At 41.7% G+C, this 18660-nt stretch overlaps 1 protein-coding gene across 3 annotated transcripts in view; it reads right to left on the bottom strand.

Annotated features, from left to right (window-relative positions):
• col14a1a (collagen, type XIV, alpha 1a) overlaps positions 1–18660 on the bottom strand; it is a 221085-nt gene extending 202425 nt beyond the window's left edge. Inside the window, exons 1-3 of one of the 3 annotated variants that reach the window (XM_051956908.1) lie at positions 18443–18660; positions 16385–16497; positions 3853–3969 (exon numbers count right to left, since the gene is read on the bottom strand). In XM_051956908.1, coding sequence (XP_051812868.1) covers positions 3853–3969; positions 16385–16475 — 208 coding nt within the window. In that variant the 5' untranslated portion in view covers positions 16476–16497; positions 18443–18660. Of the gene's footprint in view, positions 1–3852; positions 3970–16384; positions 16498–17995; positions 18381–18442 lie in introns of those variants that run through there. The other 2 variants (XM_051956909.1, XM_022194221.2) reach the window with 2 other exon arrangements.

The following is an 18660-nucleotide window of genomic DNA, read 5'->3' on the forward strand; positions in this document are numbered from 1 at the left end:
GCCTTATCACAAATGCAAAACAGGCCTGGTTCAATCATCAGAAAACACACACTGCCATGTTCTTCTTCTTTATCGTGGCCAACAAAATGCCTCGAAGGCAACAGAACAAACACTTCATAAAAAGACAAGTGAAACATAGAGAAAGCCCAAAATTTATAACTCACACATGGACACGTAGTGGTTTCACTATTCTGATCAATTATACAACAAATACAACCACACAGAGCACAAAAAAAAGAAAGAAAAATGATTTTTCAAAAACCCCTCCACACATCAGTCTCATCATAACACTACCCAGAATCCCCAGCTCTGTCTTTCTGAAATTATCTCAGAACTCTACCAATTATCATGTTTGATGTCTCACTCCTCGGTCTTTGCCTGCTTTTTGCTTTAAAGTCAAACTTTAATTACATGTCATCAGCTTTTCTTTCATGAATCACTTCAGAAGGGGAAGTTTATTTTCGAGTGGAACAAGCTCATTGTTGCCTTACTGTGGGTTACGTCACACTAGAAAACTTAGACATATTTATCTTTTCTAAAAATGGGCTTTTAAACAGTATATTAAAAAAAAACATGCAGACAGACTTTATGAATTACACTAACTGTTTGGTTTTGGAAATGTGTCTAGTTTATCGTCTGTCAAAGAGCACAGCTGCTTCCCTGAGCTTTGTTTACTTCATGAGGCCACAGATGATGAGACAAACCTGTCCAGGGAATCTTATTCAAGTATTTTTTATGCATAGACCCAGTGTCGCTGATGTAATCCAGATATTGTTCTGTTTTTTTTCCTATTTTTGAATGGACAAAAAGCAGATTTGAGAGTTTTCTGGATCCATCTATAATTAACAGTTAAATAAGTAAAGAAACTAGCAAATTTCCCAGCATCATCATGGCAACACCACATCCTGAATGACCATCTATATTCTACGTTATAGCTGCTCTACCAAATTAAAACTTGTTTAAATCAACATAGTAATAAAGTTGACCTACGACGATGGGGGGGGGGGGGGGGGAGAGCTTTAGCATTATTATTCTTGCTGTGTACAAGGTAAAATTTTAAAAGTTCAGATTCTGTTCCTGTTGCCTGCAAATGTAGTGCAGTAAAGTCATGAGATCCAAGTAGTAACTCCTGGGATTGAAGGATTCTACAACCCAAAGATCAAACAGCAGTGTTCACATGAAAAGAGCCCATAGTCTCTAAGAACTAAGAAGGCAAATTAAGTAAAAACAAGTCATATCTGGTCAAGAACATGCTTGTTGCTTTCACTGACATCAGTGGAATTCTGCACAGTGAGTTCGTCTCCCAGAGTTGGACTGTCTAAGTCAAGTTCAACTGTAACATTCTGAAGACATCCAATGAAGAGCATCCAGTGGCAATCTAGTGTTCCTTTATGAAACTACTGGTGTTTTTGCGCCGTACTAAAACAAATTCCTATTCTCCAGGTTTGGCTCCCTGGAACGCTTTCCACTTGCCTAAAATTAAATTCTGTCTCTACATCTATGACCCAGAGCTGACCCAAGTTCTACAGTGAAAGACTGAAGACTAAAGACCCATCAGGTCAGGTGCATGAGAGCGTTTTGTTCAACATTCACGGGGCTGAGTACCATGAATTCGTCCCTCAGGAGCAGACTGTCACTGCCAAGTTCTACTCTAATGTCCTGCAGTGTCCACAGGAGGACATCCAGCAAGAATGACCTGCAATGTCTCATCTGTCTGCTCATAGGGTTTGGAAAATACACAAGTATTTTAGTCATACCAACACAATCATCACTCTCTATCCACACTACTTGCAGATTTGACTCTTTGGGACTTCTTCCTCCTTCCCAAAATGTAATTCAAGTTCAAGGTTTTGCATTGTGACACAGTGGAGGAGATCCAGTGTTAGCTGCAGATGTTTCTTGATGCGCTTCCAGAAAAGGACTTGCAAAGAATCATGGAGGCAGCACAGCGATTCGAGCATCGCTGCAGAAGGACACTACTTTCAAGGGAATGACGGCTCAAGTTAAATCAGGTTCGGTTTTTGCTTTTTATAGTCGCTGTCTCTGAATTTACCGATTGCTGCCTGTACTTTAACTATACCGTGTTAAGTGCTGCAGTAAATATACACACTCTCCTGTATTGCTGCTGTAAATACTACAACACAATTTATTCTGAAGCTTAGAGATCACAACTGATACTGGATTATTCCTCTATATGTTCAGCTGCATACAGCAAAAACTGAGCTTTTTCCAGTTGGGTTTGGCTTCATCCCCACTGAGATTTCAAAGAATAAATATAGACATATGGCACTAATAGCCAACACATGATTATTATGGACACACAGACGAGAGACATGCCATTTTAATTTTAAAACTATTGGCAGGCCAGTGGACAGACATCCTGTGAGCGCTTATTTTAGTTCAATTTATGCGCTGTCACACAACAGAGAATAAAGTCACCAGACAGAGAGACACAGGCTAAAGTTAAAACACTTTTTGATGCATTAAGATGTAGGTTACATCATCTGCAAGCATACAAGCTGATAATGGGGAAAACTGACAAGGTGCAATGTTTTAAAGAAAGTACACATTAAGTAAAATCCCAGTGAGTCATTTTTGTTGGCAAAAGTGAGTCATCTGTTTCAACCTAAAACCTGAATCCTCATCCTGTTGCACTGTTTGCTCCTTTTAGGGAAAACTGAAGAGAAAAAGGACATTACGCTGAGCCAAAAGGTCAGCTGCCACTCTGACAGCCCCCTTTGTGATCTAAAAAGGTGTTTAATCCCCACAAAAGAAAAAGGGCTTCAGCAGGTATTAACAGGCTTTACTTTGCCAGTTGTTCACCTTATCTGACTCTGTAAAGGTACAGAGGAAACTGGACATCAGGTTCTTGTATCATCTTGTATCACCATTTTGTATCCTGTCATATTAACCACATATTGCATAGATGCAACTAGGACACCGTTAAAAGTTTTTACTGCGTTTTGCTGAATGTCAGTGAGCTACTGCTGCCTTCCTCCCTCAGAACAAAGTGGCCATAAATTTGAGTTTTCCTGCTCATTTTTAGCTGTCAGAGGCAGCGAGAAATTGTCAGACGAGGCGTCTCCCACAAAGCGTTTGTTTGCAAGGAACAAGTTTTATGTTGCAAAGTGCTTGTTCAGTGCTACTTATTCATTTTTACGTCGACTGTGAAAGACTCGTCTGCAGCGTTCAGCACGGCATTAATGACAACAAACGCAGGCTGCGGTGGAGGAATTTTTGTGGAGGATTTGAATGTAGCGTGATGACATGATGGAGGAGATGTCAGCGGTAATTAAGGGGATTACTGCTAATGTTGAGCATGTTCGAAGGTGGCAAGGTCCTGCTCTGTGTCTGTACACTGATGGACTTGAGACAGATGGAGGATCACGGAGGACATCAGACGTCCATCATGGCCATAACTCCATTCAGTGATAATGCAGTTTAATGCTTAATGAATCACTACAATGGCCGCAGCTGTCATTCAGCTGTCCTGGACTGAACTCCATCATGACTTAGTCCTACTGTCCTGTGTACCTATCGCTTCGAAAATCTGCTGACGGTCTCCTCAGCAAAAACACTCCCTTGTTTCAAACTTGGCAGAGGTGCAGGACAAACCCTGAGTCCTCCACATCTCTCAGGAGTGTAATCCCTTCAAAGGAGCTTTGATAAGAAGTAAATTACATAATCCTTCCTGACAGACAGAAAAAGCAAACTCATAATGGGATCCTTCCTCCCCAAATTTCAAAATTAAGTTCCACTTCTCTCTATGTGTGTGTGTGTGTGTGTGTGTGTGTGTGTGTGTGTGTGTGTGTGTGTGTGTGTGTGTGTGTCCAAACAGCAGAAACCTCCTACCTGGTATACTGTTGTAGAGAAACAGATAGCTGTCAAAGTCTCCTTTGGGCTCCTTCCACGAAACAAGGAGTTTGCTTGAGCTCAGCACTTTGAATCGGAGCCTCCTTGGAGCTGGAACTGAAGAATAATTTCACAGTTAAATTATTAAAGTCCCTTGAGAATGGCCGCAAATTAATAAGATGTTGATGTTAAAAACAGAGATGCTAATTAAAAAGTCTCCAGCCATCAACCAACATGTGTTAGTGAGACAAAAAGTCACATGTTAAACAGAATGAAACTAAAAATGAGCCACAAAAAGCTTGCAGAATCAAAGTGGAAATGAAAGACTGGTTGGACAGAAGGACAGAGAGGCTTGAGTGAATTTCAATTTTGAAGTTCCCGCAACCGTGAGAGCCCCACATAAAGCAGGTCAGCGTGGTGCGGAGCTCAGCTTCGGTTTGCTCCAGCTCAAAACAGCATGAAACGGGTTTCTGAAAGGCACCGATTCAGAGGAAACTAGTCCAGTCAAATTCTCTTTACAGGATACAGTCCAAGGAAGTAAAAATAACACATTGATTCTACAAACAAGTGGAGACATATATAAAAAGGAAATGTTTGTGCCTGTACCAGAGTGTTGGTGCATCTGTGTGTACATGTTGGATGTACAGTGCATGTAACACAGGAATGATCGGTGTACACGACCATCCTCAGCAGCTCACTGTACTTTACAGGCCTTTGTCAGTGAAAACAGACCTGCAGCAGCCTGTTTAAATACAGGGACGGCCGCTGTCCTCTGTATGAGCCTGTGTTTGTGCAGACTGCGGTTTCTTACAAACACAGACAGCTCATTTTGTAAAATCAAAGTGTGGCGAAGACGCAGGAGAGAATTTGACTGTTTTTAATCTACACACAGACAGCTAAAGAGAAGACTGGAGAGCAAAAACATGGAGAAGCAAGAACAGAGAAAACCACAATGTAGTATTATGGAATACTACTAATTCACCTCAGAGGAAAACAAAAGTCGCTGACATAACTCACATGTCTGCAACGCATATCACCATTTCATCGTCTCGCTAAATTCTTTTGTTAGTTTGTATACAGCAAAGTCAGCACTTTTATATTAGTTTGTATAACTATCCGCCATAAATCTGATGACACCACTAATGCAGAGTAACTTTACCTGTCAGCACTCAAACTGAAATGATTCTTTTACTGTATGATTGATCAGATTAACGAGACAGTAAACTAATTTGGAGTAAAACTTCATATAAAATATTGCATTGATTTTTCTTTTTAATAAAGAGCAAACTGAGTGAATCACAGTTTGCTGCAATCAACTGGAGCTCAATCCGCGCTCTTAAAAACAGAGTATTTGACTGGAATCCACATAAAATGTGACAAATCTGCAACTGATGGGGTCACGAGAATTTTGGCACTCGTAAGGAGGTTTTGAGTCAGGAAAATGTTGAGAAAGCCTGACATGTTTTGACTAATTTCCCCCCATTGGAAGCAGCATATCCGTCAGAGAAAGAACTCGCTAAACGTCAAAGAATCCCTTTAAGCAGTAATAACGTCTCAAGGAGCTCACAGTTTAACTGCAAATAATCCTTCAGTCTACAGACGCTAATCTGTCAGTTACAGCAGTGAGTGCCGACATATAAAGACGGTGCATTAGGTATGAAGGAGAAGGACAGACAAATATTCAGTAGGTGATATGATGAACAAACCTGAGATGCACTGTTCAGGATTTTCACTCGCAGATGAGAACAGACATCCATCTTTCTCAATGGAAAATCCAAAAACCAGAAGACACTGCATTCTCTGAACGTATTGCTATAGTATGAGGAAAGTTAGAAATTCGGGGCTCATCTTGGTTAATGACCCCCAAAAAATGCTGATTTAAGTGTGATCAAGTCAAAAAAAGCTGTAACAAGTTGTTGATTTAGATCCATTTTAGTCCAATAAGTGTATTATCTTGTAGATGGAACTGAATTATGCAGATTTTATACAAATGTTTTTAGGATTTTTCACTCGCAGAAGAGAACAGACATCTATCTTTCTCAATGGAATATCCCAAATAAGGCCAGAACCAGCAGACACTGTATACTCTAAATGCATCATTATATAAGGAAAGTTAGATGTTGGGGGCTCAGAAAATGACTTTCAACTCAACCATTGTGATTTTTTTTAGATTATTATTCCCCAAAAAGGCTGATATAAGTGTATTCAAGTCAACAAAACTGAAATAAGTTGTTGATTTGGTCTGGTTTTAATCTAATAAATATGGTAGCAAGTTGAGAATCTCGTAGACAGAACTAAATTACACAGATTTTCTACCTTTTATAGTCAAAAATCAATTATCAGCCTAAGTAGAGGCTAGAAAGTTCATATTTTCCAAACACTAATTCCTTCCAAACATCCGTAAAATTTTAGTCATGGTATTACCTCATAAGTTAAAGTTCCAACTCTAAAAACACAAAACAAAACACAGAATCCAGTCTCAAGCTGTCAAACAAGAACAACTTTTTGTCACTAGATCCTCTAATGCTGTTTGATCGATTTGCAGAGTCACACATGCAGCGCTACGTTTTGCTCACTGCTTTCCTTAAGTAATCACAACGTGCCACCTATCTAATACTCAGAATGCACGGGGATGAAACGGTATAATTACACCACACAATAAGAATCTATGAATAATTTAAGTGTGTGACAGAGCTGGCTAGATTATTACTTTGGTATCATTTAGTGAGCTTGATAGTAGGTGAATTGAGTTGGCAGACAGGAGTACTAATAACCGGGTGAAAATTGCCTTGAATACTTTGATCTTTGCTTTGCATGTCAATGAACGCGCGCACACGCACACACGCGCGCACACGCACACACGCACACGCACACAAAAACTGAGTAAGCCAACCATAACTCTGTTATGCACTGAATGAATGTCAAGTTCCGTAAGTTAAAGGCAATTCCAGAGACAGCAACTATGATTAATGAATATGGACTTAATAGCTGCAGATGCTGACGGAACATGAGGGTCTCTGATATAAATTACCCTTCACAAACCGACACGTCTGTTCTTGTTTACCACGGTACGGCCATAAATATCATTCAAGAGATCCGCACTTCGCAGTCGCTCTCTGAGTCACGCCGCCAAGATGCTTTAGTGAAACACATTGAACATCACCTCTCTGTGTCTTACGATAAACACTTTGCGGACACACTTCACATCCCCTCGCTGGAAGGTTAGACCTGCTCTAAGTGAACACCCACGAATAAAAGTACAGTGAAATATGAAGATTAAGGCAATTTATCTGAAAGAGTTACACAAACAGCTACTTGCATGAGCTTCCTGCCAGGCAGTAAATGCAATTTCAAAGATCTGGCAGAACCTTTGCGACTACTGCATAGCAACGAAATTTTGCTCCAGTAAATAGTCTGAGTCACCAGGGCCCTCGGTGAAAAAAAAAAAAAAAAAAAAGGCATACCCCCAGTGTGAAAATTACACAAATCCTTTCAAAAACGATATTTAACATGTTCTCTCCTCGTTCAGCTGAACCTTAATTCCAAGGGTCTAATTCTGAGTCTGAACTTGAGTAATCTCCTCGCTCTGTAGGGAGTGTGAGCTAGAGGAGTCTTTTAACTGGAGCCCCAGTATGAACTGGAATTATCTAGGTTACAGCGATACAAGCACAGCTTGACGCCCCAGTATGAGAAGGGACTAGTCTTCCCAGGATTAGCAGCAGTGAAAGCTAGCAGGGATTCCTGGTAGATGAGTAAACGCTCTCGGTCAAATCCTCTGCTTCACTTCATCTCCTCTCTCCATCCTCCCCTCGGCCCTCGTCTTCGTTTCAACTTTCTCTCTGAGCTTCCCCTTGTCTTCTCCATCTCATTTTCCCTTCTTTCTTCCTTGCTCAACAATCTCTCCATTCAACTCCCTTTTGTCTGCTTAATGTCTTTCCTTTGTCTTCTCTGAGCTTTCTGGCTTTGCACAGCATCTCTTCTCAATGCCAGCTGCCTCTTCCCTCACCTCTCTATCCCTTTCTTTCTGTCTGATCCACCAACTTCTTCTCACCCCATCTTCTTTTTCCCCCGCTTTTCCCCTTTGCCAACATCACTTTGATTCTTCCTCTATCTTCTTTCCCTTCACTTTTTTTCCTCCTTCATTTCTTTAAGTCCATGGTTTTCTCATCCTCCTTCCTCCAGATAAGCCTTGTACTGACTCCACTGTGAGCATTCAGGCTACAGTAGCTTCACTAATGCTCAGGATTTATGGACGACAACTGCTGGCTCGCTCCGTCACCACACGATAGCTACTGTACTATACATGAAGGAGATGGGGGAAGAGTGCATGTATGTGTGCGCACATGTTTAATGCCAGTTCAGAACTCTGCAGCACGCGTCGTTCAATGTGGTCGGCCTGTCGTTTGTACAAGAACTACTCTGTTCACTGAGATAGCACTTAACCCAAATCCACTCTGGCTTTCTCTTCCCACCTCTCCTTTTTATCTCCTCTGCTGCTCTCATGGAACACTCCTTGCTTTTATCACATCTTCTCTTCTTATCCTTGGGTTTAAACTCTCCTCTACCTCTCATCTTCCCTTCTCTTCCGCTCCTTCATCATTTTATTTTATTATCTTCTCCTCTTCTGCCCTCCACTCTTGTGCTTTAGTGACTTAGCACCTTTTTTCCTGACTTTTTTTTTTTGCTTACCTGAGTAAGTGATGACTTTTTTCCTTCAACACTCATCTCTTTGCTGCAGTGTGTGCGTGTGTATGTGTATAAGTGTGTGTGTGTGTGTGTGTGTGTGTGTGTGTGTGTGTTGAATGTAAGAGTCTGTTGCAGGATTCTGTCCCCATGTGCAGTGTTGTGAAAGAGGCCATAATATTCTGCATATCTGCCAACCAACAGTGAAACACCATAAAATGCTCAGCAGGGTTAACTCTGCAGGAGATGATGGACATTAAACTGGAACAGGATATTAAATTTGAGAATCTGCTATTTGACAGTAACACATTGCCAGCAAACATCACCGGATTTTGCCAAAAGGCATTCGGGAACCCTAAATTCATCTGGAAGAAGATTTTTCGATGTGATGAGACCAAAACTGAGCTTTTTGTCTGGACATCACATTTGGTTGAAAACTTACGCAGTCGCCTGTTTTATATTTTTAGTTATTTGACACCATTTTGTACACATTTGATTTCAGATTGACCTGAATGTTTTTGTGGTTCAAAGTCTTGATTTATATCTGGCCAATATTTTCTTCAAACTAGCCTCCTGTGCAGGGATTCTCTGTTCCCTGAGCTCCTGCACTTGGAGATCCACATTTGCAGTTTCACCACGGAAACTTAAGGTTCCGAGTCAAATTGACTCCATTTTCATGTCAAGGATCATTGCTGGTGATGACTGTTATGTCTACAGCTATGACTCAGAAACCAGACAGGAGTTTTAAGTGAAAGACCCTGCAAGATGAAGAGGACAAATCAGGTCAGGAGTGTAACCGAGGGCATGATTGTTCAATATTCACTAAGTTGTGTACTATGAATTTGTTCTCTTATGTCCCGCTATCAAGGTCTAGTTCTACTGTAACATCTTGAGAAAATTCAGCACAAACTATGGCAGATGGCAACATACCATCAAACACTAGCTAACAGCATGCTTAAAAGATTTGCTTATTTGCAGCTAAATAAAAGGGCTGGGACTTTAACGAGTTAACTGCGATAATGCATTTAATCGCACCTTTCTCAGTTTCGTATTTCTGGCACACCAGTAACACTGATGAACACTCCAGCCCAGAAGGTGGCAGTAATGCACCTAAAGTCTGTTTGCCAGCTGTGCAAAAAAATGCACAGAAATAACAGACCAACATTACTGCTCGGTCGCAAATTTTCTCCTTTATCGGGAAAGCTGTTCACAAATAGTATTTCTGAAGACATTTGAGGTTCAAAATAAGCTGCTGCACCTGTCCTCGCTTTAGCTCAACGACGGCTAGTTTAAACGTTTAACGGAAGCTTCCCAATGCGTCGGACCTCCGCTCCCTGTGCTGCATTTGCATAAATGAAACTACTTTACACAAATGAGCTCCGGGACAAAGCACCATACATTAGCTATGACAGTCCTGGTACCGGCTAACGGTGTAGCCAGCCCACAGCAGACCACTTTTCAAGACATTGAAAGTTCTTCAGTTTAAAAAAAGTCTTAAAATGTTGAACATAATCGCTATAATTGCACTTAGTTTTCCTCAAGCAGCCGATTCACACGCTCATTTGCTACTACAATATCTGCTGAACCGTCAGTCACTTCAGACTCACTCTATGGTGCGCGTAAGCGACACATCTGTGGTCCAAAATGTCTGTAGTCTATTTTATGGTTCTCAGACTGCAGCTGCTTCACCCGAAACTCTCTTTGTGTCCCTGCACTGTGCTGTCCATACTGTGTAATTCAGCATATGCATGTATATTGGATGTAGAGTGAACTGGGCATGCAGGAGGACAATGTGCACTAACAGTTTGTACCATTCTTTTGTTCCAGCCCCAATCCTTGCCAAGCCGTCTTATCCACCCCCCCAAAAACCCTCATCAGCTCATGTTCCAGTAATTTGTGTATTTACAATCACAGAACATTATCTACATGCTCTGGCAATAACAAGAGGGCAAAATCAGAGCGGCTCCTGCACATCACCTCTCCAACAATTCAGTGCTCCATTTAGTGTAAAGTAGCTGATGATTATGACAAGCCAGATCACCATCAACAGCGTCGACGGAGTGGCGAGGTGACAGCAGTCAAGGTTTGGATAATTTAGCAGTTTTTAAATTCAAAACAGGTTGTTCCATCTCGTCCTCTCTTTTGTTTATGAATAAATGATTTCTCATCATTGGCTTCTCTCCCTGTTCATTATAACCGAAATTATTGGCCAACATTTTCACTCATACTAATTCACCAGGCCGCCCTCTAACCACACACATCACACACAAAGACAGAAAGTGCAATATCTTTGCAAATGTGCTTTCAAGCGCATAATCTGTTGTGATGCCTCCTGAAGCACGGTATTGACCCAGACTGTCAGCCAATCAACAAAATCAATCACAATAATTAACTATGCACACGGTGCACTCACACATTTCTTTACAATAACTAACCAACTCATTCACATAATGAATAACTGCCTGATGAGCGATAACTCTACTTTGTGACCAAAAATGAAGTCAGAGTTCAGATGTAACGCTGCCAGACATCCACCAACAGCACCACGAGGCGTCTTTTCCCCATCTATCCTACTTTTGTTGCTGCTGCCGCTGCACTGGAAACAGCAACCCAAAGTGTCAGGTCACTTCGTCTGAGCTGGAACAGAGAACTAAATTTACATTTTCCTTTTCAACACGCTTCAAGGCTAAAGAAGCAGCCCGAGAGAGAAAAACAACAATAATCCACTTGGTTGCACAGCGCTCCATTTCTGCAGTATGAGCAGCATCAGAGCTGTTCCCACAGGTTAGACTGAGAGGAGCAAAGATCTCATGCAGCTGGAGCTTCATGTGCAGCACAGACTGTATATTGTGACCAAACCCTGTCTCCTGAAAAATGATTCATATTCAGGACACCACACAGAAAATATGATTGATAGGAAGTACAAAGCAGCCAAGAGGACCTTTCATAGCCAGACACTGGAAGGCGATGTCTTTCTGTCTGTCGTCCACTTAAAAACAACTGGCTGTAACGCCGTGGAATTTTAGGAAGACATTCATCTTCTTGACAAGATTAATCCTACTTAATTTTAGGACTCTCTGATTTATTTAGTACCTCCAGCAGGGTCAAGTGTGCACATAAAATGAAACGTCTCAAAAATGGTTGGATGCATTGCCATGAAATACTGACCAAGCCTGTCATGGTCCACAGAGGATGAACCCTAATGCTCCTGGGAGGCTCCAGACTGTTTCTCTCTTTGAAGTTTTGGGCTCAAGTGAAATGTCTTGATAAATACAAATATTCTACTTACTGTGTTGTACCTCAGACTTTTCTTCCAGTGTCATCATCAAATCAAAGATTCCATTTATCGAATAGCTGACATTCCTCTCAGTCTTAGATGCTTAAACTATGCTGGTTATCCAGGCCAATATTACCTGTTAAACATTTGCTTATTAGCATTTTTATTGCTAGCATGCTATATTCTGATATTACCATCCTCTAAGCGCTGCTCTGCCTGACATTAGTGTCTCACAAAAACTACAACTGAACTGCAAGTACATTTTTAGGGCTTTTTCTGCCAGATTACATTGGATTAGGATATACCACAAAAACATTTTAAATGAGCATATTACTGCAATGCATTATATTGTTTTACTGAAACTCTTTTCAGTCCCAGACACTAAGGGAGAGGCTTCACATATGCAATGAAAGAGTTCTATTTCAACCCCAACTATGATATTTTCCTAAACTCAACCACGTAATTTTACTGTCCAAACTTAACTAAGCTTCTAACAAGTAGCTATCCTTATGAAAATGTAAACCAACGGGTGATATTTTCCTAAACCTGACCAAGCAGAGTGGAAAATGAAAGCAAACAATGAGCTTCAACTTGTGGATGAGAGTCCTGCTGCTGACTAATGCCTCCAGTCTTCCTTCCTGCCACCTTATGCAGACTTTGTAGGTCTTTCAAACTGGAATTTGAAACATCACAATCTTAACTTTTGTTGGGTGGTTGCTGAATGCAATTTAGTGTAACCTTTGGTTTTATCAGTGAGGACACCACAGAGTCGCTGCTGATGGTGCGAAGCAGCTGGATGGATCTAATGTAGGTCAAACGTGTGCCGAGTAGACACACGTCACACTCACACCTGCAGCTTCATGGAGCTGATATGCTTGTATTGAATGTATCAATCATAATAATTGTAAAAATAAGGATATACAAAGTGCTTTGACAGACAAACAGCCAGTAGGATGACCAGAATGCAAAATAGCAACAGTAAGGACAAATAAATGTAGTTCTTGCTAGCAAGTTAAAACAAGAAATACACCACGCAATAAAAAAACAACAACAACTTCACATTAATGCAGACTTATACGTATGGGTTTTTACAAGTGATTTAGAAGAAGTCACTAATTCTACGAGTCTTATCTCCTCAGGCAGGTGGCTTCAAAGCCGACAGGGCCTGATGGCAAAAGCACGGTCACCTTTATATTAAAGCTTCAACTCTGAAACAGCCTGAAGGGTGCCACCTGAGGATCTAAAGCCTACTCATTTGGCATCAACTTTCCTGATATGAAGCTCGGGGCGAGACCTGGACATGCTTTAAAAATTATCAGAAAAATCTTAAAATCAATTCTGAAACAAACAGGGAGTTGATGGAGAGAAGCCATGATGTGATGTCTCCTGCTAAAAGCAGTAAAAACCTTATAACTGCTGAATTCTGAACAAGTTGGAGGTGAGAGTGTGACTTTTTTTATGCTAAATGTATTTGTAAAACATTGCATAAATATTTATGTCTCAGGACAGAGAAAAATAATATTGCTTTTGTGCAAAAAAAATGTCTTTCGTAGCATATTTAGCAAAGCAAATTTGCATTAGATAAGCATTCAGTTGGTAGGTGACAGCTGCAGGCTTTTTTGTGAGTTTCACCAAATATCAATTGAATGCAACTTATTCAATAGCACATAGAGCTTCATGATACAGAGCATGTGTCACAAGAGAATTAGCAATTCTTTGAATGGAATAAAATGATGCATCTTGGGTTTGGAATACTACTTGTTAGACCTGAATTCCACATCATTTGTTTTATCTCTCGCAGTAAAACCTTCCTGGACTGACCCACTGTTTGGTGGGAGTTCCTGATGATATCCAGACATGTGTGTTGTATATACAAACACCGTGCATGGGCAGAACACACACTAATCCTAAAGCTGAAATCCCCTCTGACCAGATGTTGCAGCTTACAGAGACACAGCAGGCAACAATTAATGGCTGTCACATGCTTCCTAATGAAGGGATTGAACAGGGCACACTCCCATCGTGTCTGGGAGGTCGTCCATGTTCGGCTGTGAGTCAGCGGGATCAAATCCCAGCCTAATTTACCGTCACACTTCTATCTCACCTCTCATTTCTGTCTGCTTGCTATGAAAAAACCCTGACCTTTCAAAGTGCTGATCAAAACTGGGGGAAAAAAGTCCTCAGACAAATAGAAGGCGGCGGTGGGACAGAGATGAAAAAAATAAGTGAAGATCAACAGAGCAAGAAGGATGGTAGAGAGAGTATAGAAGAAAGAAAGAGCAAAGAGTGAGGACTCCATTAGAGCAGAAGAAGACAGAAAAGTCACACTTTTAAAGCTATCACTGTTTAATAAGGACAAGAACCACAAAGCAGCTCTGCACTGATTCATTCTGGATTTAATCGTACAAATCCCTAAATCCCATTGGCCACTTTGAAAGACGTCATCTTCCAAAAAAAGAAAAAAAAAAGAAAAAAACACCAAATTACATCATTTATCAAAGCTAGACAGTGTATAAACAGAAAGAATTGTTTAATTTTAAAGTTTCAGACGGTCTTTGAGCTTTTCACGTGTGATGCGCAGTTTAGTCAGGAAAATTAACCATTTATTCTAAATGTTGCTTTTAAAAAAAATAGAAAATCGGCAAAATTTTATTATTTCAACTGACAAATTTCTGTTAAAAAAACAAAAAGTGTGTTGCTCCTCAGCGCTAACAAAAAGCAAAGCATGACTAAGTTGCAACAAACACGTGACAAAAACTCAGTTACTTTTCAGGTGAACTGCAGGATGTGTTACACAGAGCAGACAGGACATGAGATTAAGACACACTTCAACAATAAAATACATGAAACCTGGCACAAAAAAGTAGATTAAAGTGCAAGTTGTTGGAAGATACAGGCATGGTGAAATATCTTTCTAAAGTTGATGTACTGAGTTGGGTAAAACTTCTTGTAAAAAAAAAAAAAAAAAAAAATCAAAGAAATTAAATTTTCATTTTCCGCTTTTTTATGATTTATAGCAATATAACCGTGCTCTCTGTCTCTAGTCCTCTCTGATTCTAGCCAGGGTTTCCACAGAGGTGCAGGACTTTATATTGCATTAAAAAATGACCCAAAGTGAGTAAAAATGTGACAAGAGCATAAAGAAAAATGTCCAGAAACTGCTTTGGAGTTCAGAAAGTTAAAACAAAAATTGGCCCGAAACAAATAACACGCAACCTCTGGAAGAGTATTCAATGAATGAAGTATTTTTAGGATGGAATTCATCTTGTAATTCAACAGTAAAAACAGATCAATAAAAAGGATTGTGTCACATGCGGTTTATGAATTTTTCACCGCTTGAGAGATTCAGTGTAGTGATCCTTTAATCAGGTCCTGCTGCTTCCCTGCTCCTCTGACTCCACATCCTGGAAGGAATGTGAGCTACACACACACTCACACACATGCACGCCCACTCAAAAAAAAAAAAAAAAAAAAAAACACAAATACACGTGCATGCACACACACACACAGAACAGGGTCAGCTAAATGTTTAAGTGTCCCTCTGGGTTATTTTCATATGATCTCTATCCAGATAACCAAAGTAGATCTGACACTACAGCAGCTGCCAAATGCAAACACACACTCTCATGAGCTCATACACAACTTACACTTATAGTAGCACAAACATACACGCATAAATATATGCACTGCACATTCAGCACAGAGCTCTTGGATTTATTTGTTGGAATAAGCTGAATTTTCTCAGTTAGAGCATCCCACAGCTGTAACATCTGCCACTCAGTCACCTGACCCCCGTGCTCCTCATCATATGATTAAAAAGGACTACTGGGTATTACCAGATTTTTAGATAGGAGCAGCATGAAGAGCGTGTCACAACATCTGAGTCTCATTCAGAAAAACGCGCCACATCTGTTTCTTTTCGACACAACACGCCGATATGGCCACATAATGACATAATAACAAGTTCGACTGGAAGCTAAATGTGCTTCTCTTAATAAGAATGCAAAACCAGACAACAGCCCCACTCGGTGATGAGACTCGGTTTGATTAAATCAGGTTCGCTGAGGTGAGGTTAATTGCAAAGCACACTGGAGTGTTATATATTGTGCGGCACGTTGCGCGGCAAATCATCTCAGCGTGAAGCGCACGGTTACAACACATTTATTAAAAACCCCGCGTGAAGAGTGGCAGCGGGGGTTGCAAAAGCGCCGCTGCCAGGGTTGAAATGGCATGACGACGTGAAGGCCATAGAATCTGATTGGACTGTGACATGCACGTTAAAAAAGAGGGATGGCGAAGGAGGAGGTCAGGTGAGGGATGTGGAGATAGCGCAGGTCAGAGAGGTGAGGGTAGGCTGGAGGGCAGAAAGGAGAGAGGAGTGAGCGGAATGAGATGGGAGAGGTCAGACGGGCAGAAATCGATGGAAGTTTAAGGCAGAGGAAATTTGGATGGAGTGGATAAGGGGGCTGGAGTTTGCAATAAAAGCAGGAAAGGGGAGGAAGCAGGAGTTGGGCTATGGGAGGGTGAGAAGCAGAGAGAGAAGGGAGATGATTGGCAATAAAAAGTACTTACCTTGACCCTGTGCTTTAGTGGGGTAATACGAAACCAGAGCCAGTAGCGCCAGCGGAGCCCACAAACACCTGATCTGACCCTTCGACAGCATCCTCACAACCAGCAGCCTAAACCTGCCAACAGAGAAGAAATAGTGTTGGGAAAAACCAAAGTAAAAGCAGACGTAGGCAGCAGACAGAATAAGGGGGATTTCAGCGAGCATGAATGCCATTCGCCAAGGACCCACCTTACCCACGCACAGCGCCGATTCACTGATCTGGAGCCAGTTATTTGTGTCTAATATCCACTTTTTGAACAATTACAGAGCAGAAGTCTTTGACAATCTAGACTGACCACAGAGCAGCAGCCGGGGCCTGCCGCCTACACAGGGCCAAACAGAGGAGGACTTTGTTCCAGAGAGAGAAAGAAGAAGAAGGAGAAGAAGAAGGAGAGGGCTGACAGGAAAACGATGGACAACAGCCGGAGTGACAGACGGCCAGAGAGCAGTTTGATTGACAGTGCAGGGAGGGAAAATTTCATGAGTGCCATTGTCCGAGCAGCAGATCAGACACAAACAGCTCCTCTCCCATCCTCCCCTATCTCATCTCCTTCACTTTTTGTTCTCTGCAGCCTCTCCTCCACATTTCCTCCCCTCTTCTCTCTTGATCTTCACCACCTCTCCAGTCTGCCACTCATTATTAGGAGCTGAGGGGTGGACACACACACTAACACACACACACACATCATTTCTGCCTTGGAAACACACACCTCGCTGGCTAAAAGCATGAATAAAACAGCAAGTGGAGCAAAAGAGAAAAAAGAGAAGTTATTTCAACAGCGAGCCCCTGTCTAGTGGAGCGAGGTAACCCTGAGAGAAGGAGCAGCTCCTTCCATTCAGACAGTGTCAAAAGAGCAGAAAAATGATAATGCATATTAGTAAGCGTAAAATACTCCAGGAAATAGGATTAGTTTTTTTCTCTATAGATTATCCTGGAGACAAGAAGATGGAAATGAGAGGGATTGAGATTAAATAAGTGATGCAAGAACATGCACATACACCGGCACAAATGAGAGTTAATTAGACCAAACTGAGGTTAGACAGAGCAGGTAAAAGGTAAAAGCCTACAACAGGCAAAAGTTTCTCCTCTTAATGTCCACTTTCTTCCAGTCCAAAGGGCAACTTTGCAGCCAGTTAATTGGTTAATGAAAACCAGAGTTCAGGCGTCACCCGTTCTGAAAATTACGCACTTCATTCGCTTTTTTAAAGGGCTGTGGACACATTTTAACGGCATAATTCAATAAAAGACCGCAGACAATCCTACACACGCGCATTAATTCACATAAAAGTGCAAACAGATTTTGGAACAAACGCGCAGGCTACCTTTTTATTGTGGGAAAAACTGCCTCCAGCCTGAGAAAATCCACGTTTTCTAAATTCGTTTTCCACCTGCCTGTGAGCCTGCAACTTGCTGATCGTTTCAAAGTGCAGCTGCCTGATTTAATCGAAGTTTCTTCGCCTGATTTAGGGCCAAAACTCTGAGGTTCATTCAAATTAAGTGATTGCGTTGCGCCGCACACCTGAGACCGATTCCGCCACACGCACAACGAATGAATGAAATCGCCTTTTCATACCTCTCCAGTCATCAATTCAAAGCGTCCTTCTTTTTTTCTTATCCCCAGAGGAAATCCTCTGAATACCAAAGACTGCTGTTTCCACTGCCGCCGCCGCTGCTGCCTCCCAAAGCGTTTCTTTCTTTCTTCTTTCTTTTTCTCTCACTCCTTCGCTCCGGATACAATTCGGTCAGTCCGAAGTGGGTGTTTCTCTCCTCGTTATTCAGCCATCCCTCCCTCCAGCTATTCCTCCCTGTCCCAGCCCTCTCCTTCGCCCGGGTTCATCTCACAGAGAGACAGATAGAGGCAAAAGAGAGAGAGAGAGAGAGAGAGAGAGAGAGAGAGAGAGAGAGAGAGAGAGAGAGAGAGAGAGAGAGAGAGAGAGAGAGAGAGAGAGAGAGAGAGAGAGAGAGAGCGAGAGCGAAATACGCGAACCGGTGGCGCTGCGCAAAATCCTCAGCTGCCAACCTGCAGGTCTCAGATCGGCTTCAGCCCCTTGGGGCCCTTCCTGTGGAGGACATCTCCGTAATCTGTGGCTTCAAACGATCCACCCGGTCATTACTCACACTCGGTTTTTGTGTCTGTGTTTGACTTGGAGAAATAAAAAAAGAAAGTCCGTCTGAAAATGGCTCTGCGCGCTCGGAGCAGGTGCCTGAATGCGCCCCGCTGCTCCGCCAGCTTTGAAG

The sequence above is a fragment of the Acanthochromis polyacanthus genome, chromosome 12 (genome assembly GCF_021347895.1).
Source record: "Acanthochromis polyacanthus isolate Apoly-LR-REF ecotype Palm Island chromosome 12, KAUST_Apoly_ChrSc, whole genome shotgun sequence".
NCBI classification, from domain to species: Eukaryota; Metazoa; Chordata; class Actinopteri; family Pomacentridae; genus Acanthochromis; species Acanthochromis polyacanthus.